The sequence below is a fragment of the Hypomesus nipponensis genome, chromosome 20 (assembly GCF_054491055.1).
Source record: "Hypomesus nipponensis isolate SF chromosome 20, ASM5449105v1, whole genome shotgun sequence".
NCBI lineage: Eukaryota > Metazoa > Chordata > Actinopteri > Osmeriformes > Osmeridae > Hypomesus > Hypomesus nipponensis.
In genome coordinates, this window is record NC_140380.1 from 6,062,832 (window position 1) to 6,088,593 (window position 25,762).

Here is a 25,762-nt window from a genome sequence, read left to right on the forward strand (position 1 = left end):
TTCTACCCCCACCTGTTCTCCTTCTCTTCTCCCTCCTTCTCCCCCTTTCATCTCCCATCTGCCAGGGCAGATTCAGGAGGACAGAGAGAAGGGTGAGGGGTTGGGGGGTGGGGGGGGGGGGCAGGGTGAGGTTAGAGTATAGACAGGCAGAAATGAGCCTCGCCTCCACGCCTGTATTAAATCATCATCATGCCACCACATGTTACCAGACAAAGGAATTGCAACCGTCTAATTTAGCTTCTGTCGCCAAAGTCAAATATGTAATGTTATTTTGTTTACCATTTGGTCCAGTAATTAGTAGGTGCTAGGCAGCTAATTGGTCGCGTGACTGCAAAGTTGATAGGAATGAATTTGTGTAGCAATTTTCTTTCCTGAAAATTAGATCATCTCTATTGTTCAGTCCTGTTTCCCTGACCGTAGCAGCTGCCACCAGAAAGAGCATGGATCTTATCTACGTTAGCCTCAGCGCAGAACCACGACTCATGCACATGCAGGAGTTTATCTTATGCCTGGACCGGTCCAGACAAGAGATATAGCCCGAGTAATGTGTCATCTAGAAATGCAGACGCACACTTAACCTTACTCACTCACACATGCACAAGTGTTGCATATCAATGACCCCCCCCCCCCACCACCCCCACCTCCACCACCCCCCCCACACACACACCAATCCACCTTACCACATGCCCCAGTACACACACACACACTCCAATTCCTCCTCCTGTTCCCCCTCCTCCTCCCTTTGTCCTGTCCCAGAGCCAGTGTGCAGGCTGGGGCTGGAGCGTTGGCAGTGGCAGCCTGGCTTTCCCCTGAGGGCCCTGGGCCTGATTTGCAGCAGCTCCCCTTCTCTCCCCTGGGGGAGAGACCGGGCCTGAGCGGCGGTATTGTAAAAAAAGGCAGATGCTGGTCACTCTAATGGGAGGGCAGGGGCGAGGGCGTGACTCTTGTCCCCGGTTCCCATGCCCTGTGGCACACTTGTGTCACCGTTCTCCAGGGGATACACATGACACAGCATCGAGGCTCAGGCAGTGTCCATCTGCTCCCCTGTCCCAAAGGCACCCATATCGGTCACAGTATAGATGTCCACCATATATACACGCACCCCATAGGTATTGAGATACGCAGTGCCTTGTTGAATTACGATGTCTTTGATGCCGGTCTTTTGCAAGACGAGTAGACACACAGTATTTATGTTCGATTTCGAAACTGATAAAGCCAAAATATAGCATAACTGTTTTGTTGGATTGAAGGGATGACTAGGCATGATGACTAGACAAACATAACATGGATTTATTGTTGATGCAGCCTGAAATACTGTAACAGCTGACATGCATATTTTTCATGTACAGAAATGGGTTGACTTTCTCATTTAATTGATTGAAAACAATAATTGGTGCATACTCAAAATTAGTCATCATGATACTTGTACAAGTACTTTTATTTAGCCTAGTCTTAAAATACATTAAGGCATTGTACCAGCTTCACTCATTAAACACATCTATATAGCCTCTGTCTTTAAAAACCAAGTTGGAAGTTAGCAAATAGGGAATGCGCATCCACCAAAAGGAAGACTATTAGATTTGATCCCATGCAGTTTCCTTTGAGTGCATTAAGACTGTAGTACTGCCCTAACTATTCTTTAAGTAGCCCATAGTAGGCCTGTCCCAGTGGTGATTTTAGACCCTTTTTAGGGCTGCTCAAGCACCTCTAAATTTAATCTCAGCACCCCTAAAAATAATACTAATTAAAAAATTACGATTATTATTGTTTCTCATAATTTGATGCTGGTAGTTCATGAAGAAAGGGATATCCTTAGTTTTTTCATTCATTCAATATTTTGCATAATAATAAATAAATGTGTTAATTGTTATCCAGTGATATTAGGGATTTATTACAGGCGGGGGGGGGGGGGGGGGGGGGTTGTGGTAGGTTGTGGGCGGGGCCTACACAGCATTTTACCTGTGCTTCCCAACTTTACAACTGGCTCTGGAACAAAATCGTCACTCCTAATGCCTAAACCTCACAGCCAGAGGCAGAGTGGGGAGAGGTTTACAGACCCATCATGTAGTAGAAACAATTATAATACAATATTAAAAATGATGTCTATTGGATGTTCGTTAGCTTTACAGTAAGTGATGCTTTTGACTTTTGCTTTTTTAAATTAGTTCAACACAGGTCCTGTTTAATTGTTTTTTATGATTTATGCTATGCAACAACAAAAAAATGATGGTAGACTCATGCATTTAACTTTAAAATGTAATACATTTTCTTCCAGGGGAGCAAGCCCCCAGCGAACCCCCTTCTCACATTTTTTTTGAGATGATGTCATCATTGCAGCTTGATAGGCTGATATTAATACTGTCCAGGTGAAGCTCTATTGTAAGATGGGTCCACTACACATTGTCAAGTTTTAGTGATTGGAAATGTGAATAAAAACCATGGACACATATAGTAATTATTTTCCATACCACAGTGTGTGTGCGTGAGTGTGTTACACCAAGGGCTTTGTCACCTTTTTTGACACTTAAAGGACTGATCCAAGAATCGCCCCTGGCCCATTAAATTATTTTCAAAACAATAGCCTTAGTCATAAAAAGAAAAAACAAAACACCCCTAACATCAAGGCAGAAAACATAGAAGGGGTGAGACATATTCCGAATGTCTGTGTTACACATTAATTATTTTCACTTCTGTTGACACAACTGTCGCCAGAGAAGCGTGCCAGGGATGGAGCGTGGGTCAGTGACGGCACGCGCCGCCCTCATTAGAATATCAATAGGCTACCCCAGCGAACAGCAGTGGCCCTTCCCCCTTAAAAACACACACATGGACACACACTTTGAGCAATCCAAAATTCTTTGGATGATTAAAAACCTAAAACGATTTGGATTATTAAGAGCTCTACGTTCTCAATGTGAAACAATTGTCCATATTTATTTGGTAAACGTTCACGAACGAGAAGTCCTGTAAAAGTGTCAACAACTGAAGATGAAGGAATACATGGCAGCATGCTGCATCCACTGGAAGTAGATGGTTGCAGTTATATACTTGCTTTCCTTCGACATCGAATGTCAGTGTGGCCACTTTGGCATGTTCTATGAGTCTGTGTCATATAAATCACCAGTAGCATATAGTTTGTTGATTGACTACTTTTCAGGCCTACACACTGATAGGAAAATATAATGTGGAACCACGACAGATGCTAGAAATGATAGGATACCATCACGGTGACTTATAAATCAATAAATGGTGCGCAGTTGGTTGAGGACTATACGCGAAGACAATAGGACACACCGCACGGTAGACCATGTGCCACTCATTACCATACAGCTGTTCGCATGGAGTGCGCACAAAAGCCATGATATTCCAAACTCTTGAACGTTGAGTCCTGCATTGGTGGCCCCTCCCGAGCACACACCCCCCCCCCCCTTCTCGGCCCCAGACAACACAACAAAGAGCCTCCTGAATACCCGAGGCGTACAATGAAAGGTCTTATCCGTAACCTGCCCACTTTTGTTGGCTCGCACGCGTCTGAGCAATTACAATTTCTGGTCTGAGGAAAGAAAAGGCGGAACATGTTTTTCTTTTCCACTTCCTTTCTGATCGACACATACCCAAAACAAGATAGGTAAAAAGTTGGCTAGATCCGAAGCTCTGAAGTGCATTGTCTTGACCTTCACAGTTTATAAGACGAATATTTTTAAGAAAAAAAATTATTCGAATGTGTTTGTTTTTCCTCATCAGATTACAAACATGTGAAGGTGAAGGTATAGGACCATTGTGGAAAGGCATAGGTATTATTTCACACGCACAAGTGACTCAAATACATATATAAGCTAATCAGGTGATCTTATTATGAATGGACAGCATGAGAAAACTCACCCGTGGAAATTTTTTATAAATGTAACACATTACATTATGATAAAAATCAATATATTTTTGAACAAAATAGCTATAAACTGTGGTATGCCTGTTCATGTTCATTGCATCCATTCAACGGTCTGCTAATACTTTTCCTTGACTAGGATTGGCCACTTAATACTAAATACTAAATATGGAAGACAAATGTTATTTCCTTAGATGCAGGCATTTTTTATGTATACATTCTGGATATACATGGCCTGTAGGCTATCTTTCACAACACCAATCAGGTAATACATTTATTGTCCATAGATTATTCTGCCTATACCCTTTTCGTTTTTGGTAGTTTTAACATAAAATTAATCAGATGTGTTCCTACATTTAATTTCAGTGTGTGGACTTGATCGTAGTGTAGGCTATAGTATAAGCCCAGTCTGATCAGACCGTCACGATTAAGATAATTGCACCTGATGTTATCACTGTCAGTTTACTGAGCTCCCACATGTCCCTATAGCTTGTCCCCTGTGGCCTCCCTGCCCCGCCCCAGGCGCGTGACGGGGTCGCATCAGGAGTATAAAACGGCACACTCTCATTACACACCAGAACCTTTAAAAGGTGGACAAGAGGATCAGCAACCGGACGGAATCTATAGGACTTTTAGAACTAGAACTAGGTAGTCATCTTTCGGTATAAATGGTGTAGCAGGAAGTTTATAATAGGTTTTATGCTGTGGATTTTCGGAAGACGCGCACATTTTATTTATTGGATACAACGAATGCATACACCTGCGGATTATTGTGAAGCTGAAGACCAAACACCTGGGAAAAATGGCCTGTCTACCCCTTAGATGCCTCTTGGCTTTGACCCTCATGCAAGTGGTAAGTAGGCCTACCTACTTTAAGATGCCTGTTCAACAGTGGCATTCATATTTTTCGCACATCAGTCACTAATGCCACTCTCTCTTCACATTTAAGGTTTTGTCGTCTGGGGTGTTTGAGTTGAAAGTCCACTCATTTAACACTGCTCATCGCATATGCAGACGGCATCGAGATTGCCATATATTTTTCCGAATTTGCCTCAAACATTCCGAGGACCATATCTCTGCTGAGCCACCGTGCACTTTTGGAACGGGACACACCAACGTCATCCGTGCCGATCAAACTTCAATCTCAAGCAGCGCACCAATCCGGGTGCCATTCCATTTCAAGTGGCCGGTAAATATATAGATATCAATATCATGGCTACTTCAGAAAGTTATTCGAAATTAAAATAGGAAAGTCGTGTCGTTTGGAATCTAAATCTAGACCTCCCTTTTTGTTTCAGGGTACTTTTTCCCTTATAATTGAAGCTTGGAACGCAGAATCTCCAACGGAATATACCGGTAGGTTTATACATTTGAGACATGCATAATCTTAATTGATCATATATAAGCTTTTTTACAGGAGTTGTCAAAAAAGGGCCCATGTCAATAAAAACATAACTTTTTTTTAGACAACCAGAACAATCTCGTCAGTCGGTTGGCGACAAGAAGGAGACTGGCCATCGGTGAAGACTGGTCTCAAGATGTTCACTTTGGAGAGCAGAGCGAGCTCCGTTACTCCTACCATGTCTTCTGTGATGAATACTACTTTGGCGACAGCTGTTCTGACTACTGCAGACCCCGTGACGACACACTGGGCCACTACACCTGCGACGAAGAGGGCAACCGAAACTGTCTGGAGGGCTGGAAGGGAAATTACTGCTCTGAACGTAAGTGAAAAACCATCACGTTTGTTTGTCCTAGCAGTGTTGTTTGTTTAATTACAGGCAGCACACTTTCGAGGTAAAGTTTTCAAAACGGGCTGCATAATTGAGCAATTTGGCAACGTTCCGTTAGAAAACTTTTGATTCTGGCTAGTAAAAAGTTACTTGTATACTCAGTGGTTGACAGATTCATACGGGCTGTGACACTTCCATCCCTTAAACAATACCTTTTGCAGCTCCTTTAAGCATTTTACTTCGACATCAGGTGGCTTTAGCAATGTTTCTTTACCCTGCATAGCTGTGAACCTTGTGGAGTTGAATTTGTCTTTTGTTCCCTGTAACAATGGGAGGTGAAGCCTTGACTCCCGAAAGACACATGTTGGAGGTGGTGTGTGTGTGTGTGGGGAGGGGTGTGTGTGTGGGGGGGGGGGGGGGGGGGAAGGGGGAGGGCAGGGGCAAAGAAAGGCTGGTGTGCGGTGTGCACACCAGCTGCTTGATTTGATAGTTAACAAACAGTGAAGTCTGAGCCGGGGGCAGGGGAAGAGAGAGAGAGAGGGGGGGGGGGTCAGACAGGGTCCCCTGCGTCTGTGTGTGTGTGTGATGCATGAGAGGGGCGTGACCAGCGCAATCACACACCCTCCTCCTCTCTCCCCCCATCCAGCCATCTGCTCGGCGGACTGCAGCGAGAAGCACGGCTACTGCGAGGCCCCCGGGGACTGCAAGTGTCGCATGGGCTGGCAGGGCCCCTCCTGCACCAACTGCGTGCGCTACCCGGGGTGCCTTCACGGCACCTGCAGCCAGCCATGGCAGTGCAACTGCCAGGAGGGCTGGGGAGGCCTCTTCTGCGACCAGGACCTCAACTACTGCACCAACCACCGTCCCTGCGCCAACGGTGCCACCTGCACCAACACGGGCCAGGGCAGCTACACCTGCACGTGCAAGCCCGGCTACGGGGGCACCAACTGCGAGCTGGAGACGAATGAGTGCGACAGCAACCCGTGCAAGAATGGAGGCAGCTGCAACGTACGTTTTGTTTTTTTTTACATATGATTTTGTTCTCGCTAAACACGTGTAGTATTATTAAATTGACCTACTTTTAAACTTTTTAAGATTAAGAGATTTTTTAAATAATAATTTAAGAGATTACATCACACATAATCTGAAAAGCATGTTAAAATATTTAAGCATGTTACCAAAATTATCTGGTGTCAGTGAATCCTGCCGTCATGATGTCGCTCTAACAACCACCCTCCCTCCCTCTCTCTCTCTCTCTCTCTCTCTCTCTCTCTCTCTCTCTCTCTCTCTCTCTCTCTCTCTTTCTCGCTCTCTCTCGCTCTCTCTCTCTCTCTCTTTCTCTCCAATAGGACCTGGAGAATGACTACTCCTGCACCTGCCCACAGGGCTTCTACGGGAAAAACTGCGAGATCATCGCCATGACATGTGCCGACGGGCCCTGCTTCAACGGGGGCACCTGTGTGGAGACTCCGACGGGAGGCTACACCTGCCGCTGCCCCCCCAGCTACACCGGTTCCAACTGTGAGAAGAAGCTGGATCGCTGCAGCAACAGCCCCTGTCTGAACGGTGAGTCTAATTGCGAAGCCCCGTAGCGGTTTTGAGGCTGCCAAATCGTGGGGGAATGGGCAGAGGGTAGTCAGCGGTGACATCTAGTGGTTGGCATAGGAAACTGCAACACCCGTTTCAGATGGGTTATCGGATAGATTATCTCAAAACATTACAATAAGATGTAACGGTTTGGGATAGAGACAAATGCCACGTCTCTTGAGAGGTTGGATTTAAACAGTGTTCATTGTAATCCCATTGAAACCTTTGAGGCTGTGGAGAGAGCAAAGTGTGACCTCCTGAATCTCGTGTGTTCTCCAGGTGGCGACTGTCTTGACCTGGGCCAGAGCGTTCTATGCCGCTGTCGCGCCGGCTACACCGGCGCCAACTGCCAGGTGAACATCGACGACTGCGCCTCGGTGCCCTGCCAGAACGCCGGCACCTGCCAAGACGGCGTGGACGGCTACACCTGCTCCTGCACGCTGGGCTACACGGGCCACAACTGCACGGTGCGCTCCGACGCCTGCGGGCTCCACCCCTGTCAGAACGGGGGCACCTGCTTCACCCACTTCACCGGCCCCGTGTGCCAGTGCCCAGCCGGCTTCATGGGGCCCAGCTGTGAGTTCACCCTCCAGCCCAGCTTCAAGCCCGCCCTGCGCCAAACCCAGCAGCCCTCCTCGGCCGCCCTCACCACTTCCTGCGTCCTGGCGCTGGTGGCGCTGGCGCTGGCGGCGGGCATCGTGGCGCTGAGGCGGAGGCGCCTGCGAGGCAGGAAGCCGCTGAGCGACACGGCGGTCTACAACGACCTGGAGGCTATAAGCAGCCTGGCGAGCCAGTTCCCCAGCGAGAGGGAGGCCTTCCTGGGCTCCGGCGGCCTCTATAAGATCAGTAACAGTGACCCACGCCTCAGCCTCACGCTCCCCGCCGAGGACAGGGCCGGCTACAGGCAGTCCCCCATGGAGGGAAGCCAAGGTCGAGGGGAGCGCCACTCCCTTTCTCCAGGACAAGACTACTTGTGGAGGGGGGAGGCTGGCCCGGGGGCTGGGGGGCTGAGATGAGACCCAGGCATGGGCCCAGGAGATGGACAGCCAGAGGCCTGGGTAGGGGTGGGGGGGTGAGAGATATGCTATAGCACTTCTTTTCTCTCTCTTTCTGAAACCCCAAATTGAGTGATGAAAGAGAGGAAACTGAAATGAGTCGATAACTGCTCAGTTCGTTTTATAGGTTGCGGATATGTCGCAAAAACAAAAGGAAACAAGGTGTTGGAAATGAATTGTTTATTGTGCTAAAGATTTTTGTTGACAAACTATGTAAGTTACCACTCTTGAAGAATGGGAAAATATCATTAGATAGAAGTCTTCCAAGTTTCAAAAACCCAAAGACAATAGCTTATACAACATGACTGTTCATAAGTCATTGACCACTCATACTGAAGTACTGTTCAAAAACCAAATACAGGAAGTCCTGGTATTTATGTAGCCTATCTTTGGAAGGCGGGCCCATGATAAAGTGTATTTGTATCAGCCCTCAAGGGGATGAATCTTTTATGTATTTACCTTATCTACTCAATGTTTGTTCACATTTTTTCATTTCAACATACCATTGATTTCAAAAGACTAAAGAGTTTTCTACAAAAAAATCTTTAATTTCTTCAAACATGAATTTCCTTTTTTGTACGTACGATCATTTTTTATTAATTATATTATTTATTTATTTGAAATGTTTTACCTTTATTGTCACAAATTCAGATATATATTTATATGATGCTAAGTGGGTACCTGTAGACAGTGTGATGATCTAGATCTTTGCATTGTTTATGAATTCAGTGTACAACGAAAATGTTCAGGGGAAGAAAAAGAAACTATTTCATGAAATCAACGAATGTACCTGGGATCTCTTAATATTGCTGTTTCTGACAAATAGTTATTTTTATGTTCAATGCCAAAGTTTTTGTTTTGTCAGGCATGTGCTACCATATTTAATTTGACCATTTTGTATGTGTGCTGTGGAATAAATAATACAAATTTCTCAGCGACGGATAAGAGTGATATTTTAGAGAAAAAATAACACAACAATCGGGCATCAGCAAAGCATCTGGACTTTTCTTGAAGACAACTCGTGCAAACGAGTTAACTAGAGTAAATATTATTCGGTAATCTCGGCAGGGATCTTCATAAACGCTCTTACCACAGGGTGGAGATGTAACGACAGGAATCAGATAAAGTGCCGCCTGTCCGTCCGCTGTTTACTCTCAAGCGTCTTTAGCTTCAGCCGACACTGAGTGCAAGCCTCAAAAATAACTTGAGAAACCTGTTAGACGAGATGGCAGCCCATCGAATCGGTAAGACGCAAGAAGATGATGTCCATTCACCAGAAATGGAAACGTCTCGGGAACATGGGGTTGGCCTCCAGAAGAGACAAGCTCGGGTGACCGTGAAATATAACAGGAAAGAACTTCAGAAGCGGATAGATGTGGAAAAGTGGATAGATGAATGCTTGGATAAGCTGTACTTAGGAAAGGTGAGATCCTGATTCTCAGTTTGATTCTATTACCTCGTTTGAACTCATGTAACTATGTCATAGGCCGGTTAATGTTTCAAGGCTAACTGACTTTAAACATGTTTTGGAAATTACTCGTGGACCACAACTTCTACCTTGAAACTACTATCAATGTACAAGAATGCAACCTTTGAAAAGATTCTGAAATATTTTTGCTGAATATTTGAAAACGTGAAGGCTGAAAACTTGAATGTTTAAATATCATATTAATTATCAATGTAAAAATGTTTAAACCTAAAATATTTATGCTGTGAGCAGTGCCACCTCCGTAAGGTTGGTGTTGGCCTACTATGAGAACTGGGCTAATTCAGATGTTACATTCTCATATAGGTGGTTAGGGACCTGGTTTCACTGTGTTTATGAAATAATTGGCTATAACTCCTCATATACCCTTAAGCACATAGGTTCATAGGAGCCTAAATTGTCATCTTCTCCAACCGTGGCAATGTTTGAGTTTAGACAACTTCACGAGGGACACATAAAGACGAATAACTGGTTTTTAGTAACCAACTTAAGACCTGCAGGCCTAGCCTTTGAGCTCCAGGGGTGTTTGTGTGTCGATCGATCACATGTGTTTCGCTTGAGCGCGAGAGGACAACGTATGGTGTCCTTAAAAGGCTAGGAGAGATCCTGGGGATCTCAGCACAAGGGGATCCAAGCAGTCCCCTGCTTGTAGAGATAGCTGCTACAGATGTGGTCAGGCAGGGATGCTCATTGCCCTACATGGGCAGGCAGTGCCTGGAACAGCAGGGATGAGAAACAGGAAGAGGGGATGGTTGAAAGGGGAAAGTCATTTGCCCCCCCACCCCCCCACCCCCCCACCCCACCCACCCTCCTCATTCATCCCTTTGGGGTTTGGGGGATAAAGGTTGGAGGTTCAAGTATTCTGGAAAAGGGTTCAAGTTTGGGCAGATGGCTCAGTGGAATCACAGCCAGGAGTTTTTCAAACCTCTGAGGGCCGATGAGGTTTTGGCACTGTGCCCTACGCAAAACATAGTGAGTGGTCGGAAAAGGCAGCAAAGGTTCTTGACCCTCCAAATACACTGTGATGACTGGCCTGCCTTCTGAAAGCCGTGTGGCTATTAAAATCCACCGAGAGCAAATAGTTTGACTGCGGCAACGTTTGTCGTACAAATCTTGAGGATGCCCTTTTCTGGTCATTTGAGGTCATTTTAAATGAAAATATGAAATATCGTCTAGATGTAATTTCAAGGAATGTTCTGCGAGCAACTACAGAGAACAAATGTGTCAGGCAGTATAATTACTCAAACAGTAAGGTTGTGTCAGGTTGACTGGATGAGGAGAGCTAGTCTGCTTCCACTGAACTATGGATACAGTGGCTGTTTGTTCTTTTGACCAGGACAGTAGAACAGATTGTTCATTGGCACGGCTTGTTCATCGGCACAATCCCGATTATTCCGATGCCAACCTTCAGATAACGTACATGTAACCGAAGATCATGTTCTGAAACCAAAGGGATGGCAGTTTGATGAACATGTATATGGTTTCAAGTCAGCAATGAACCTGTGTCCAAGTGTGATACAATAGGACAGGAATTCAAACCACAGTTGAATTAAGACACAGTCAAATGCTGAAGGTGTGCATTCACGCGTACCTTTGTGTGTGTGTGTGTGTGTGTGTGTGTCTGTGCGTTCGCAGGAACACGAGACGCCCGATGAGATCAACATAGATGAGCTGCTTGACCTGTCCACTGACGAGGAACGATCAAAAAGATTGCAGGTGGGAAAGTCATACTTTGTCATACAGGTTGAGCTGTTTCCCTCTCGCCATACACACCGCACTGGAAAGCCCTTGTTGTCAACACAAACAAGACTATGTGTACACAGAGGTACCTGCATAATACAGGAATAAAACGCTTGTCCTTTCTCTCTGTTACCAGGAGATCCTTCAGACCTGCAGCAACAACACAGAGGTGTGTTCTGGCGTCCGGGTTTTATGATAAACTGGAGTGATAACGCATTCCGTATACCGTCTCAATCCTGTATTGTGACAAACACACACGTCATGTACATGAATTGGCACTCACACGCACACACATAGACACACAAAACAAACCCAGATTACTATGCATGGGGGATCAGCAGTATCTGACACCTCCTACCACAAATACTTATATTCTGACAATAGGTGTCTTGTGCTGGGGTCCTCTCTCTGTCTCTCTCTGTCTCTCTCTGTCTCTCTCTGTCTCTCTCTCTGTCTATCTGTCTCTCTGTCTCTCTCTCTCTCTCTCTCTCTCCCTCTCTCTCTGTCCTTTGTCTCTTGGCCTGTTCCCTTGTAACAAAGACTTTTGTTTAGCTCCAAGCTCCAGAAAACAGACAAACAGGGGCTGTACAGCTATGTGCGTGTCTGTGTGTGTGCGTGCATATGTGTGTATTTGTGTGTGTGTGTGTGTGTCTCTGCTGGGCAGGGCCACCTCTTCTGAGGCATTTTCATTGTCACACAGGCACAAGCTGGTTACCCCCCAAAAATCATAAAATATTTAATACTGCTATTCCTGACTGTTTGCGGGGGTTAGAAACGTTTTCTCGGCCTGACCCCATGTCCATGTAGGTATGAGTCATCAACTCACGTGAAAAACTGCAACCATTTTTATGCAGCCGAGGAATTCAAACTTGAACCTTTCTAATATACCCCAGGAAAATAGGACCCCCATTTGATTAGCGTTGAATATGAGTGCGCTTTGCGCGAACGCCCGACGATGTTCACACCCTGAGAATTGCGACGTTGCACATTGCGGACGCGCCCGTCGTACGCCGGCCGACGCGCGCTCGTCTCTAAAGTTGTCCCCCCCCCTTTCAGGCGTTCATCCGCGACCTGTTGGGGATGCTGGAGGGCCTCCACAAGCAGGATGAGCTCCAGAGCGAGGGCGTCGAGCACCCCGCGCCCTACTGCCACGGTCACCCCCGTCACGAGCCCTACCACTTCAACAGCCCCCACCACTGCAGCCAGCACCACCCCACCATCTGAGCTCTCCCCACCCCCACCCACCCCCCCCACCACCTCTGTCTCACACGCCGCCCGGCCGTGATGAAGGACCATGGGATAGCAGACATGGAAGGGAAGAAAAAAAAATATCTCCAAAGTGGTTGATGCTAAGACCGCCGCCTGAAAAGGGTGGCACTCTGTATCCAGACCAGCGTATCATTTGGGGTAAATACCCACCTGCTCCAGTCGGCCACGCTGTTCTCTCTGCTCCTTGTCCTGATGACGCCTCCCTCAACAAACGCCTGAACACTGCCAGCTACGGCATTATGGGTACACCCAATCAAGTCACTGAAATGTTTGGAGTCATCCAAACATGCTATAGCTTTAGAGTTATGTCGGCCATTAATTGTACCATGGTAGGACTGTGAATGAAGGACTATGGACAGGGTAGTCCCCATTTTGTGAATGGCGTAACACTGAAAGTATCCACATTACACAGCTACTTTTCAACTAGATTTGTTTGTTTTCACCCTTAATCCATTGCTTTCATCCTATGAAAGAGATGTGTTCACTATGTTCTGCAATATATTATCTGGTAAAACTGATTCTCTAATGCCCGCAGTGTTTTGTATTTCTGGCTCAATGTTGTAACACGTTTGAGTGATCTCCATTCATTTATCGTATTCAATTGGAAATGAAGACAAATAAAACATGTTAATCACATGAATCCCCCCACAGTTCTGGTTTGTTCTGGATGAAACCAGAGCTACAGATGCAGCTACACCAAATCTGTTGACAAGACACCAGCTTTGCCTCCTGACAGGGAGGGGGGGGAGGTAATCGTAGAGATGTGACATCATCTAAGACTGTCAGAATCATAGACATATGTACAATATATGTCTATGGTCAGAATGACTCATCAAGGCGGTGACAGAAGAATGTCAATGGTTGTTGTAGTGACAGTGAACTATGAGGTCATAGCACAGGCAAGTTGTCGACATTCTTTCAACAAATCACGATTTAGTATGTGAGGCTACCTTCATGGAATATCTATGTGTTTACATAGGCAAGCTTTATAATGTCGACGTGTTTATGAGAAGGCCAGCCCTTCTTATAAATAACAGAAGTCTTTGTTTGATTCTTGGACTGTCATTGTACACTAGAGGGCACCGGAGGAGAGAGATGAGACCTTGTTCCCAGCAGGAAACATTCACCTCTGTGAAAGGGATAGTTCAAGCTATGTTCAAGCTATAGCTATGCTAATGAGACGAGGGGGGGGGGGGGGGGGCAATAGCATACCCATGTCACAAAAAGCATGTCAAAATGTCAATGAAAGCATTCAAAAAGTTCATTGCTATTTCATGACCTCGCCAAAAATTCATGACATCAACTGACATTGTTATTCTACCCTGGTGTTAGGGGCAAAGGCTAAACATACACTGAGTAATTCAACAAAAGACGTCAAATGTTGTTTTCAAAGTTTTCTATCAATGTAAAAACATCCTCAAAATGTATACATTTTTGCTCTTGATGAAATTGTAGTTTGGGTTCCTGGAACCTTTACATGTATGTTACTCACATACTACTTGATTTTGATCTTAAGGTAAACAGTTCTTTAACTCTGATCTGATCATTCAGACACGTTTCTGTATAATGATATCACCATGGTAACAGTTGGAGAGTTTATCAGGCATTTGCGTTGTTACTCTGTCAACTCAGACTGTGAATCACACAGACGCACACACACACACACCCACACACACCAAGAACCTGTCGATGGAACCAAGAAAAAGAGTCACTGGAATAGAATGTGCCGGACTGTTCTGTCCCCTTGCAATTAGTGTAATTGGAGGGTCCCTGTGGAGGAGTCGAAGGAGAGGAGAGGGGGCCGGACGTTTCCTCAGGAAAGTACATCATCATCATCTTCTAAAATACAGGCCGGTCAGGAAACCGGGGGACCAGAATGCTCTTCTGAGGCACAGAGCAGATCCACCAACTTATACATGCACCACCCAGCCACACATCCATTCCACATACATCGGGATGACATTGCACTGACACGCAGTGCACTAACCCTCACAAGGTAAGAGGCAGTCAGACAATATGTTGAGGGATCGTTGATGGTTCTATCTGTTGTCAGTAGCTGATTCTGGAATTTTGGTCTGGAATGCTGTGGATTACATAGAGTTGCGTCTGTAGAATTGTGGATGGATATTTTCCACGTGGAATATTTGTTGACGTACCATATCATTAGTTTTGACAAGATACGCGATCACTCAAGTCAGATAATCACCAATTGTAGGTGAGTTAACTGGTTCTTTAATATTTGTACATATAAAAAGTTTTAGAATTGTAAGTTAAAAAGACAATACCTGTATTTATAACGTTTCAAGGTAGATCTATAATACACATATTCGATGATGAAATAATCTAACTTTGTCGCCTTTGTTAGAAAGGAAGCAATAAAGTCATCATGCGCATGAGTGTAACAATTGAGGTACATTTTATACCGTATATTTAATTGTGGACAGTTAGGTATTTCATGTCAGGGATTTTTTATCAAACAAATAAATCAGGAAATCATATAGTTCCTCATAAAGATAATGTAAAAATAATAATAGTTATTGTAAAAGTCTCTACAGAAGCATCTTTATAATCAGTGTTTCACCCAGTTAAAGGATCCTTCCACCGAGCTCATTTAATTTAGCTCTGAACCCAATCATTCTTTTTTAGTGATGCAGGATGCTATTTATCAAAGTTTTACATTTCTGGAGTGGAAAAACTGCAACAGGCTGCTAAGTGTTACAAGCCATTGTTTAGAAACACCACTTCACCGCCCGCATGGCTTAAAAGAGCCTGTTGTACGCCAAGTCCTCAGCTTCTGTTTGGAGTGCCACAACCTCCCTCTTGGAAAGTGGAAGTGTTCTGTGTGCGCATCAGTGCACCAGGGCCAACACAATGTGACATATTTAAACACTTCTTTGGTTCTATGTGGAGATGTTTGTATTAGGTGCTGGTCGAACATATTGACCTCGGCAAACATCACTTTCTCTAAGGATGTCGACATTGGCTGCTTATCGCTCTCACAAACTGGCTGATTGACCATAGGAGAGTAGAACAGGAGCAATTATGCTTTGTTTAGGCATTCCTGAACTGTAAACAATGTAAGAATGTAGAATGCGCTCTAGTGCTGTTTGAAGTGGATGGGTTCAACAGGTGTTCATTAACGAACCGACATTTCAGGAAAAAGTTCAATACCTCTTCTGGTTTTAGTTTGAATTATATTTACATTTACATGTATTCATTTAGGAGACGCTTTTATCCAAAGCGACTTCCAAGAGAGAGCTTTACAAAGTGCATAGGTCACTGATAATAACAAAAAGATAGCCCCAAAGCATTGCGGGTAGCCAAAACAAGAAGCACACATTGTGAACAACCAAACATAAGTGCCAAAGGGAAGAACCACAAGAGCATGTAGTTAAGCGAGTTACAATTTAAACAACATGAATCTCTAAGTGCAAGTGTACCTGTAGAAAAAGCAGCAGCAGTAAAAATAAAAACAAGATTAACTCAAATAGAATATTTTGCAAGGAATACAACAGTTTAAATCAGTTGCCACTAACCAACAACAGCAACAAGTCTTTGAGCAAGAGTCATTGTGATCCTTGAGGAAACTAGCATTGGGTTCAGCAAACCATTCCTAAGTACCGTTGTACTCCCGGAACAAGTGCGTCTCGAGCCTTTTCTTGAAGGTGGAGAGACAGTCTGTGTCTCTGATGGAGGTGGGGAGTTGATTCCACCACTGGGGGGGAATTCACGTAGCTCTTTCCAGACCTTAGTAGTGCTGGCCCGTCTTGAGTAGTGCTGGTTAATTCAAACATACATCATTTTCATATCCAGTTTCAACAGGTTCATTGTTTCGTTAATTCCAGATTTGTATAGCCGAGTGCAAAGCATGCCTATCCTGAAGAAGCTCCCGGGGCGCTCAAAGAGCTGCCAAGAGTTTCCCAGGACCAACGGGGAGCTGATCATACCCGGCCTGCATCTGGACCTCAACCCTTTTGAGGAGGTGGACCTGGAGGAGGAGAGGAACGAGGGCTCCGCGGGCCTCATCATGAGACCCGGGGGGGACGGGAGGCCCCACCTCTGGACGTCCAGGGACGGGGAGGAGGAGGAGAACGAGGTCAACCTTGAGAAGCACGGCCCCCCCGGGGCCCCTAAAGGGAGCCCCCTGCGGGGGACCCTGGAGCGGATCTGCGGCGTTTCGCCCCTCAAGACCCTGGGCAAGCTGGGGAAGGGGCTGCGCCTGTCGGGACGCAGCGTGTGGGGGAATGGCCCTTCCCCGCGGAGCCCGAGCGACCCCAACGACCCCTGTCCGGAGAAGGAGAAGAGGAAGGGGCTTCGCAGGAGCTCCGAGGAAATCATGACCTTGCTCCGGTGAGGAAGAGAGGGGCATGACCTGGGAGTTAAAACTAATAAACACAGTCTGGGAGCTTCTTTTCCATTTTGACTGATAGGTTCTTCTTGTTCTTGTTTTTCCAACATATATCCATTCTTTCTTGCATGCATTTTCATTAGTTTAATTAATTTAACTAGCTTAACTAGAGACAGAAGCATATGGTACAGCAATCTACAACATAAAGGTACAGTAATGTACAACATAAAGGTACAGTAATCTACAACATGAAGATACAGTAATCTACAGCATAAAGGTACAGTAATCTACAACATGAAGATACGTTGTCCACATGTAACTATTAGGCTGCCACGTTGCAGTCAAACTATGGAAACTACTGTACAAAGTGTAATTACTTCCTGATGCACTTATGTAAGGAAACTCTTTTGTTTGCCCATGCTATGCTGTAATTACTCTTAAGTGAACGGCACATTGTTCTCCTTCTGATGACTGAAGCTACATTACAGAGCTAGACATTCCACGCATCTGTGAATTTGCTGACATCGAGTCTACTCTGTCGAGCGAGGCTGACTGTAAAGTTTACACGAGGAGTGGCACGCTAGACCAAGCAGGAGTTTAAGTGTAATATTTTGAGCGGTGAACGGTGAGGGAATCGGGCTTGTAATCAGAAGGTTGCCAGTTCAATTCCCTGCCGTGCTAAAATGACGTCATGTCCTTGGGCAAGGCACTTCACCCTACTTGCCTCGGGGGGGGGGGGGGGGGGGGTAACGTCCCTGTACTTACTGTAAGTCGCTCTGGAAAAGAGCGTCTGCTAAATGGCTGAATGTACTGTCTTGGTTTTCTAGATTTGCAGGCCGACGTAAGGACGTCCGCAGAGAGAGCCTGCCCTGTGGGATCCTCAGTGGGGACAGCGAGGCGGAGGCTCGCCGCCGCCCCTCCTTCCTTAAAATGGTCAGCCTGGGCAAGCTGAAGAGGGAGTCGCTTTCGGACCGCACTTCCCAGGAGGCCGAGGAGGAAACGGTGGAGGAGGAGCCAGTGGTCAAACCCAGGGAGCCGCTCTCAGGTAAACACACACTCGAACAGAAGCGGCGGTCGTCCACCGTGAGACGTACAGTTCCCGCTCAAACAAACCCATCATGTCCATCCTCGTTTTCGTTTCAAATGGAATTTCCGGCATGAAACATTTACAGAAGTTTACCGGGAGCTTTTTTGTTCTTCCTGGTCAGCCCCTGCGGTGTTTCCTTCCAATCTCATGCTCTCTGATGAGCCGTTAATGCTCCCTAGACTCCCCGAGTCATCGGGTTCAATCAACTCCAGACTGTGAGACCAGGATATGAGTGCACATCCTGCTACTGCAGGATACAGAATCGTGTCTATAAGCTGCTCCTCCGAGAGCTCCTAACAGGAATCCTAACAGGAGAGCGCATAACCCGGTCCGAGGCTGGGAATCGAACTGGCAACCTTCTGATTAATAACCCGATTCCCTAACCGCTCAGCCATCTGATCCTCTTTACACTACCTATCTTCTATGCCTAAAACACCCACCCATGTCTACGTCCGACTGACCGTCTCCCCGTTCTTGTCTCCCCCTTTGTGTCTCCTCCGAAGTGCTGGAGATCCTTCAGCTGGTCAACCACAGAGACCTCCTCCTTGCCGACACGCACATCCAGGAGCTGGAGCGCGAATGCGAGCTCCTCTCCTGCTTGCCTCCCGCCCCCGCCCAGTCCCCCGCGGTGTTCGCGCCGCCCCTCGACGACCCCTCCGGCTCCAACGCGTCGCTGGACTCCAGCCGCCGGAAGGCCAAGGACGTGGAGCTGCTGTACGAGGCCCTGCAGAAAGAGATGTGGGACGTGGTGAGGGAGTCCCTCCGGCAGCCTTCGGCAGGGCCCAACCTGGGTCTGGTGGTGCTGGTCATCCAACAGGAGGAACAGGCCGACGCAACTTGGGCCTTGAGGAAGGACACCCAGCACCAGCCCCAGCACCAGCACCAGCACCAACTCCAACCCCAGTCTCAGCCTCAGCCCCATCCCCAGGCCACCAACAGGCCCCGGCAGCTGAAGCTGAAATGGAGGCAGGCTGTGGGGGACGCTGCGGACTGGAGCTTGCCCCAGCAGGTGGACACCCAGGAGGGCCTCCTGGCCTCCTATCTGGAGCGTCTGAGGGGCCGCATGGTGGACGACCTGGACGCGGTGCGGAGGAACGTGGTGTCCATCTACCCGGAGGAGTTTTCCGCCTTCCAGGTGTATGTGCAGAGCTACCACCGGGCGGTGGCCCGGCGGCTGCGCAACATCACCAGCTGCCCCCTGCAGATTACGGACGTTTATTCACTACTGGACTGGTTCTACAACATCTACAACAGGTCAGGAAGATGGGCCACACACAGGAAACACAATGACAATAGCAACCTTGTCACAAACACAACACAGTATTCCAAAGAAAGCAAATATCCACTGTTCGAATTGAAATTCCCTGTATCTTGTAAATGAAAAGCAAATATTGAAACAACTCTTGTTTTGACCATGTCCTGAAAGGGATGTTCTTGGCACCATTGGCACGACCACACCTATTAACTATGCCCCACTGGAACCTCTGCTGGCCCAGGACACAGTGGACCGACTGGAGCAAGACTGCCTCGACATCGTCAGGGTAAGAAACACACAGCCTCAACATCGTCAGGGTAAGAAACACTCACAGCCTCGACATCGTCAGGGTAAGAAACACACACAGCCTCAACATCGTCAGGGTAAGAAACACACGCAGCCTCGACATTGTCAGGGTAAAAACACCCATAATGTGTTCATGTGTTCATGTGTTCATGTGTTCATGTGTTCATGTGTTCATGTGTTCATGTGTTCATGTGTTCATGCTTGGCGTTTCCTCAGGGGAAGGTGACCACGGAGCTGAGCCAGGTTCTGGATGAGGAGGAAAGGCGCTGGGCTCAGACTCTTCACATAGAGGAGTATCAGTCTCCACTGGCCCGCTCAGTGATCCAGGTCTGCCACACACACACACATACACACACACACACACCCACACACACACACGTAGCCCAAGTTGGGATCTTTGACCTATCAGACAAAAGTAGCAGGAAAAAATCCAGGAGAATGCCTTGGATTGACACATCTTAACCGAACTTGTGTTTGAGTTGATCTCATGTTGCCATTGGCTGTTGTTGGACTTCTCAGAGATTAAAGGTGGACTTGGACCGATCCACGGCCGTCAGCCAGTTCCTGGGGGCCCGAGTGGCTCGGTGCAGTCTCATTGGACTGACTGACTTCCTGTACAGGTAAGAGTGGAACAGGATTGGAGTGACGTCAGGTTTGTGATGAAAGGAGATCCGTGTGTGTTTTTCATGCTGCGTGTTTCCTGGTGTCCAGTTTTCAGAGGAAGGTGGAGATGTTCCATGAAACCCAGGCTGAGTTTGGGGACCGAGGAGACGGATATGTGTCCAGGACGATAGCTCTGGTTAACTGCTGCCCTCCTCTCCGGTATGTCTAAATACAGGATTTATGTATGTATGTATGTATTTATGTATCTGTCTATCTGCCTGCCTGTCTGTCTGTCTGTCTGTCTGTCTGTCTGTCTGTCTGTCTGTCTGTCTGTCTGTCTGTCTCCCTGCCTGTCAGTTTGTCTGTCTGTCTGTCTGCCTGTCTAATCACCTGTGTGTGTGTGTGTGTAGGTCCTTCGTGCAGCGCTGCAGGCAGTGCGATCCACAGGGCAGTGAGGAGGCTTCCCAGAAAGCCAACTCCTCCCTAGACAGGATCATCAACCAATCAGTGAGGGTTCTGACCGACAGGCTCTTTGAACACATCAGGGTGAGCAATGCATTCGTCTCCCACTCATTTTCCCCACGAATCCCAAAGGATGTATGACAGCAACCGTTAAACAAGCACTTCCATTTCCTCTCCAGCCTTTCTTCGACAAGCTCGTAAAGAGGAAATGGCTCAACAACACCGACGCCTTTGAGGCCATCGAAGCCAGTATCAAACAACACTTTAAGAAGTTCAAGAGGATGGACTGTCCGCCTTACCAGGTGTGACGACGCATTCCGACAAACGCACCGGTCCAACGTCCCTTTCAGATTTGAACGACTAAATTGCCCCTCTGTTGATTGGTTGGTTGCTTGTTTGATTGACAGACGCTGGTTGGGGAGGTGCACCGTCGTGTGCTGGTGGAGTACGTGCGGGCCATCATGCGGGGGCGGGTCATCTGTACGTCCCTGAAGATGAGGAAGAGGATGGCTTTCCGTCTGCAGGACGAATCCAAGCAGCTTAAAGGACTCTTCAAAGACCTGGTCAGTTGTCCCTGTCAGACAAGATATCGATTACCAAATCTCCGATCTTGTAGACAGCGGTGTGTTCCAACACTGCTTTTTTCAAATCTCCAGAAGCTCAAATACTGTTCATTTAGCCTTAGCCACATGACATTTCGACGTACAGTTTCTTGTAGAACAGGGGTTGGTCGTACTGTATTACAACTTTGTGTCAACAGTCTACACTGATGGCACTATATAAACACTATGACGTAACGGACGTCAGGTGTCACCCCAGTCAACTACTTATCACACAATTCACACTGCAATAGAATATAACTGTCATCCATATCTCATGACTACTGTAACAAAGAAGGTTTCTGTGACCTTCAGAAGGCCCACAAAGTAGCTGAGTTGATACTTCTATCTGTGGAACAAAGGGACAGGCCCTTGGAATGCTAGGGCCGTCCGTTATATATGGAGGCGGCCCCCGGGGGGTCGCCAGGCCAGAAATAACTCAGTCACTGTTGCTAAGGTGCAAAAGTCTGAAGAATGGCTGCCGTCAGCGACATGGAGATGGATGAGTGTGGCCTACGTTAGTGTTCACCCGGGAGGGGAAGAGGGTCCGAGGAACGAGGCCTGCCAGCGTGGCATTTGCCCCCTCTTCTTGTGCCAGTTCCAACAACAAGCCGTCACCTCGACAGACAACAGGAAGTCTCTGTGTTCGGAGGAATTTCCTGTTCCTGTCAGCTGGCTGGCTTTGATGTGTTTTCTGAATGGCCTTGATGGCCTTTCGACCAGGAATTGAGATGAGGCATCGCGGTGGGAAAACTTGAGAGGATGAGTCTTTAACGGTCGACGAAAAGGGAACAGGATATTTTCAGTGAACGTTAAAGCAAAGCTGGTCTAGCCTGGCTTCTGTTTGTGTGGAAAAATCCGCTTTTGGTGTTTGTGCTAGATATCTATTCAGTTGGCCTCTTTTGATTCGAGTTAACATTTATTTATTTTTATTCAGCAGACGCTTTTATCCAAAGCGACTTCCAAGAGACAGAGCCTAAACACTTAATTACGTGCTATTGACTTGTTACTGTACATTAATGCATGAATGTGACCTCAGTAGAGGGCACATTTTTCAACACCATCACAGCTCATTTCCTGCTCTCTTATCTCTGTCAGGAGTCAGGCACCTCCCGATTGGACAGTGTTATCTCTCACCTCGCTGACATCATTCTCCTAGAAGACACCCCATCCATTCAGATGGAAGTGGCAGTTCTGGTGAAGGAGTTTCCTGATATAAGGTAAGGATTTTGGTCACTTGGCAAATATTAAAGAAAAAATATCATGCAACGGTAGTTTGCATGATGAAAACTCTGGGAGTTTTTCCTTGTCTTCCTTGAGGGTTTAGGTCGGCAGTTCTATGAGCATTTGTGAAGCCCTCTGTGACATGCTTGCGTGAAAAAAGGGCTATACAAATAAATGTTGATTCAATTTGAAAGGTGGGAGACTCTTTCAATAGTAGTACCCCCCGAAGGTTACTGCTGTACGTTCACAAGTGTTTTTCTAAGGTAGAGAGGTTGAGGAGGGCGTATAATATAGACCTTTTGTTGACACAATGAGTCAAAGGAAACAAGAAAACGACGAGGAAAAGAAGCACGCAAACATATCTACATTAGCCCTGCTAAATTTGGATGGAGCCAGGAGACTGTTTTGAGAGTGGCATAGGCAGGGGGAACCCCTTGGCCCCCCGGGGGCTGTTTGTGCTCTCGTCGGGGTCAGGCCCCCTTTCGGCTGGCAGCCGGCCACGGTGGTGTGACGCATGGCATGGCAGGAAGCTGCCTCGGAGTACTTCCTGTCCCTGTCACGTCGCGGGAGACAGTCTGGTGCCACGCTCGGAATCAAAGGTGGGAGGAGGAGGGCGGGGGAAGGAGGAGGGGGGCGGGGGGGGGTGGGGGTGGGGGGGCAGAGCGTGGGCGCTCAGGCTGAGGCACATGTTAACTCGCTCAGGCGCGGGTGCGGCTGCTTTTGTTTTCGGCTCGGCACCCGCCGCTGGTATTTTAAGAGATCAAAGGCTGGTGGCCCGTGTTGAGGTTTCGGAGTCCCTCTGCTGCCCGCGTCAGCCTCCCGTCCCCTCCCCTCCCCCCCCCCCTCCCTCACACACACACACAACCTACAGAGACACATCAACACCATCTCAACCTCAGCTTCTCACCTTTGGCTACCAGCCCTATCAGATCTGACCTCACGCTCACCAGCCTCTGGTGACAAAGTTAAACGCTCTTCTTGCCAATCATCCTGTGGTTCCAAAACCTCCTTGTGTTTCGAATCCCCCCTACCTTGTGCGGCGCCAACGTGTATGAGACAGCGCTAAAATGAACCCAGACGCAGCTTCGAACCCCCCCCCCCCCCCTAAATACTTTCTTCAGAAGAAGGCCCATGCTCCAGACCCAAGAAAACAAACAAAAACCCCTGATAACCTGCTCTTCTCCTCCCCCTCCCAACAGGAAGAAGCACGTCTCCACCCTGCTGAACGTGCGGGGCATGATGAGACAGACCGAGCGTCAGGAGATCCTCAACATCGTCAAAGACTTTGGCAGCAGCTCGGCCCTCATGTGCCGGGACCACGCCTTCTTCTCCGACATCCCCATCACGTCGGACGTGCACTGTCTCAACCTGGGCCTCCTGCGCCTCGCCATGAGCATCTCCAACTGGTTCTCGGAGAACCGTCCGCGGAAGAACCGGAAACAAGCCGGCAGCCGGAACAGAACCGTCCAATCGGCGGACACCCCGACGACAGAGGATACGAATGAGATCGACCGAGAAGAGTAGCCAAGCTGGAGGGTCGGAGTTGAGGACCTTCCGGAACCCTGACTAGAAACCTGCGTTGTTTTTTTTTCTCAAAAATATGATATTCATAACCTATGAAGCAATGAGGAGAGGAGAATACCCCCAAAAAAGATTTTCTGACACCTTTTGGTCATTTCATCTCCAATGATAGATGTTTTTAAGAGCGGAATGAAGAAGATCGCCTCAGGTACTCCAAGTGCTGTCAATGCTCATTGACAAAGAGTTTGGAAATGACAACGTGAAACGCCACATCAACAATCACTGATGTCATCATCACTGATGTCACAATCACTGATGTCACAATCACTGAACTGTTCATTTTCCTGAAACATTATTGGCTAACATGAAAACATTGTTAAATCGTATTGTTTTTTAGTCATCTGTTCATTTATATATTCTGAGGTTGTCACTTTCCTATGAATACCTAAACATCGTTATTAACCTGCATAAATGTAGTGTTACAGCCATATTTAAAGTAACACCTTTGTATCACATTTCCATATGTCTGAAGTGACAATGCAGGTGTCACATCGCTGTTCGACATCTCTTCATCCTTGTGGTTTACGCAGGCTCATAGTTTGCTAAAGATTGTTCGGGAAACTGCATAGCACTCCTCTGCATCCTATTTTAGAGTAATCCTGGGTTTGATGATATCATGCTTTTAGGTGAGAATATATTTGATTTATTGATGAATGTAAATGTTACAATCCATGTTGAATGAATGTGATCTGTTGCCACAGAATAAATAAGACCCATAGATTGGGTGCACTGGACCAATCCATCGTGTCTGTTTGTAGTTGAGGTAGGGAGAAACATGCCATATTTTCATACAGTATACTGTAAATAGATGGTTCTTCCCTTTGGCACTTATTTTGGTTGTTGACAATATGTGCTTCATGTTTTGGCAGCCCGCAATGTTTTTGGGGCTATCTTGTTGTTATTATCAGTGACCTATGCACTTTGTAAAGCTCTCTCTTGGAAGTCGCTTTGGATAAAAGCGTCTGCTAAATGAATACAAGTAAATGTAAATAGATATTTACATTGAGCGGACATTGAGCACAAAGAATTTCATTACTGATAAATGCTGTTATGAGTAAATGATAATAAACTTGAAACTTGATAACGGAAGAATCCTGCTCCAACGGACACTCAAACAAGCCTGAGCCACTTTGGTGTAGCCTGTGTGCTCAGGGTTTATATGGCTGTCTTACCCATGGGAGAAACGTCAAGCTCTCATTCTCAAAATGCACACTAAAAAAGAACATAGTCTGACAAGCGACATATTTCAGTGCCTACAAATATCTTTGTTGTTCACCTTTGTGACTGCAGGGGTCTGTGCGCCGTGGCTTTAAGGACAGTGAGATCTTGACAGACAGGGCTCTGTCATGGCTCCCATTGGGCTTGGCTGCCAGGGAAATGAAGGGGGTGGTAGCGAGGGGATGTTTTCAGTATACAAAGGCTTCCTGTTGTCCACGAGGTGGCAAACGGATGCCTTTATTGGAGCCAAGTTTACGCCATGCGCTAGGAGGGAACTTCCCCCTTCGCCTGGCGGAGCGAGGGCTTGGCCGAGGCGGATCTTT

The 25,762-nt window shown here is 47.0% G+C and overlaps 3 protein-coding genes across 4 annotated transcripts; all 3 read left to right on the top strand.

Annotated features, from left to right (window-relative positions):
- The first annotated feature begins 4,628 nt into the window (after positions 1–4,628).
- dlb (deltaB) lies at positions 4,629–8,222 on the top strand. Its single transcript, XM_084683721.1, has 7 exons — positions 4,629–4,739; positions 4,836–5,075; positions 5,185–5,242; positions 5,353–5,610; positions 6,266–6,627; positions 6,969–7,185; positions 7,486–8,222. The coding sequence occupies exons 1-7, from the start codon at positions 4,689–4,691 to the stop codon at positions 8,220–8,222; spliced, it is 1,923 nt and encodes a 640-aa protein (XP_084539847.1). The 5' UTR covers positions 4,629–4,688.
- Positions 8,223–9,404: 1,182 nt separating this feature from the next.
- ppp1r14aa (protein phosphatase 1, regulatory (inhibitor) subunit 14Aa) lies at positions 9,405–13,392 on the top strand. The gene is made up of 4 exons (XM_084683722.1): positions 9,405–9,684; positions 11,383–11,463; positions 11,624–11,656; positions 12,544–13,392. Exons 1-4 carry the CDS (start codon positions 9,487–9,489, stop codon positions 12,709–12,711), a joined length of 480 nt encoding a protein of 159 aa, XP_084539848.1. The 5' UTR covers positions 9,405–9,486; the 3' UTR covers positions 12,712–13,392.
- A 1,150-nt stretch (positions 13,393–14,542) lies between these two features.
- On the top strand, positions 14,543–24,959 carry exoc3l2a (exocyst complex component 3-like 2a). Of its 2 annotated transcripts, none has more exons than XM_084683719.1 (13): positions 14,543–14,752; positions 16,602–17,106; positions 17,932–18,149; positions 18,695–19,445; positions 19,618–19,732; positions 19,969–20,079; positions 20,272–20,372; positions 20,464–20,574; positions 20,766–20,901; positions 20,997–21,119; positions 21,225–21,380; positions 22,515–22,636; positions 23,840–24,959. In XM_084683719.1, the coding sequence occupies exons 2-13, from the start codon at positions 16,625–16,627 to the stop codon at positions 24,162–24,164; spliced, it is 2,751 nt and encodes a 916-aa protein (XP_084539845.1). In that variant the 5' UTR covers positions 14,543–14,752; positions 16,602–16,624; the 3' UTR covers positions 24,165–24,959. The 2 variants fall into 2 exon arrangements, with proteins under 2 accessions (XP_084539845.1, XP_084539846.1); XM_084683720.1 differs by lacking the exon at positions 14,543–14,752 and adding an exon at positions 14,783–14,971.
- Positions 24,960–25,762: the final 803 nt, after the last annotated feature.

Bases quoted from the DNA above. Each gene is read 5' to 3' on its own strand.
- dlb (XM_084683721.1), top strand. From the start codon at position 4,689: ATGGCCTGTCTACCCCTTAGATGCCTCTTGGCTTTGACCCTCATGCAA. The intron at 4,740-4,835 runs GTAAGTAGGCCT...TTCACATTTAAG, and splicing joins CTTTGACCCTCATGCAAGTG to GTTTTGTCGTCTGGGGTGTT. The intron at 6,628-6,968 runs GTACGTTTTGTT...TCTCTCCAATAG, and splicing joins AGAATGGAGGCAGCTGCAAC to GACCTGGAGAATGACTACTC.
- ppp1r14aa (XM_084683722.1), top strand. From the start codon at position 9,487: ATGGCAGCCCATCGAATCGGTAAGACGCAAGAAGATGATGTCCATTCA. The intron at 9,685-11,382 runs GTGAGATCCTGA...GTGCGTTCGCAG, and splicing joins ATAAGCTGTACTTAGGAAAG to GAACACGAGACGCCCGATGA. The intron at 11,464-11,623 runs GTGGGAAAGTCA...CTCTGTTACCAG, and splicing joins AACGATCAAAAAGATTGCAG to GAGATCCTTCAGACCTGCAG.
- exoc3l2a (XM_084683719.1), top strand. From the start codon at position 16,625: ATGCCTATCCTGAAGAAGCTCCCGGGGCGCTCAAAGAGCTGCCAAGAG. The intron at 19,446-19,617 runs GTCAGGAAGATG...ATGTCCTGAAAG, and splicing joins TTCTACAACATCTACAACAG to GGATGTTCTTGGCACCATTG. The intron at 22,637-23,839 runs GTAAGGATTTTG...CCCTCCCAACAG, and splicing joins AAGGAGTTTCCTGATATAAG to GAAGAAGCACGTCTCCACCC.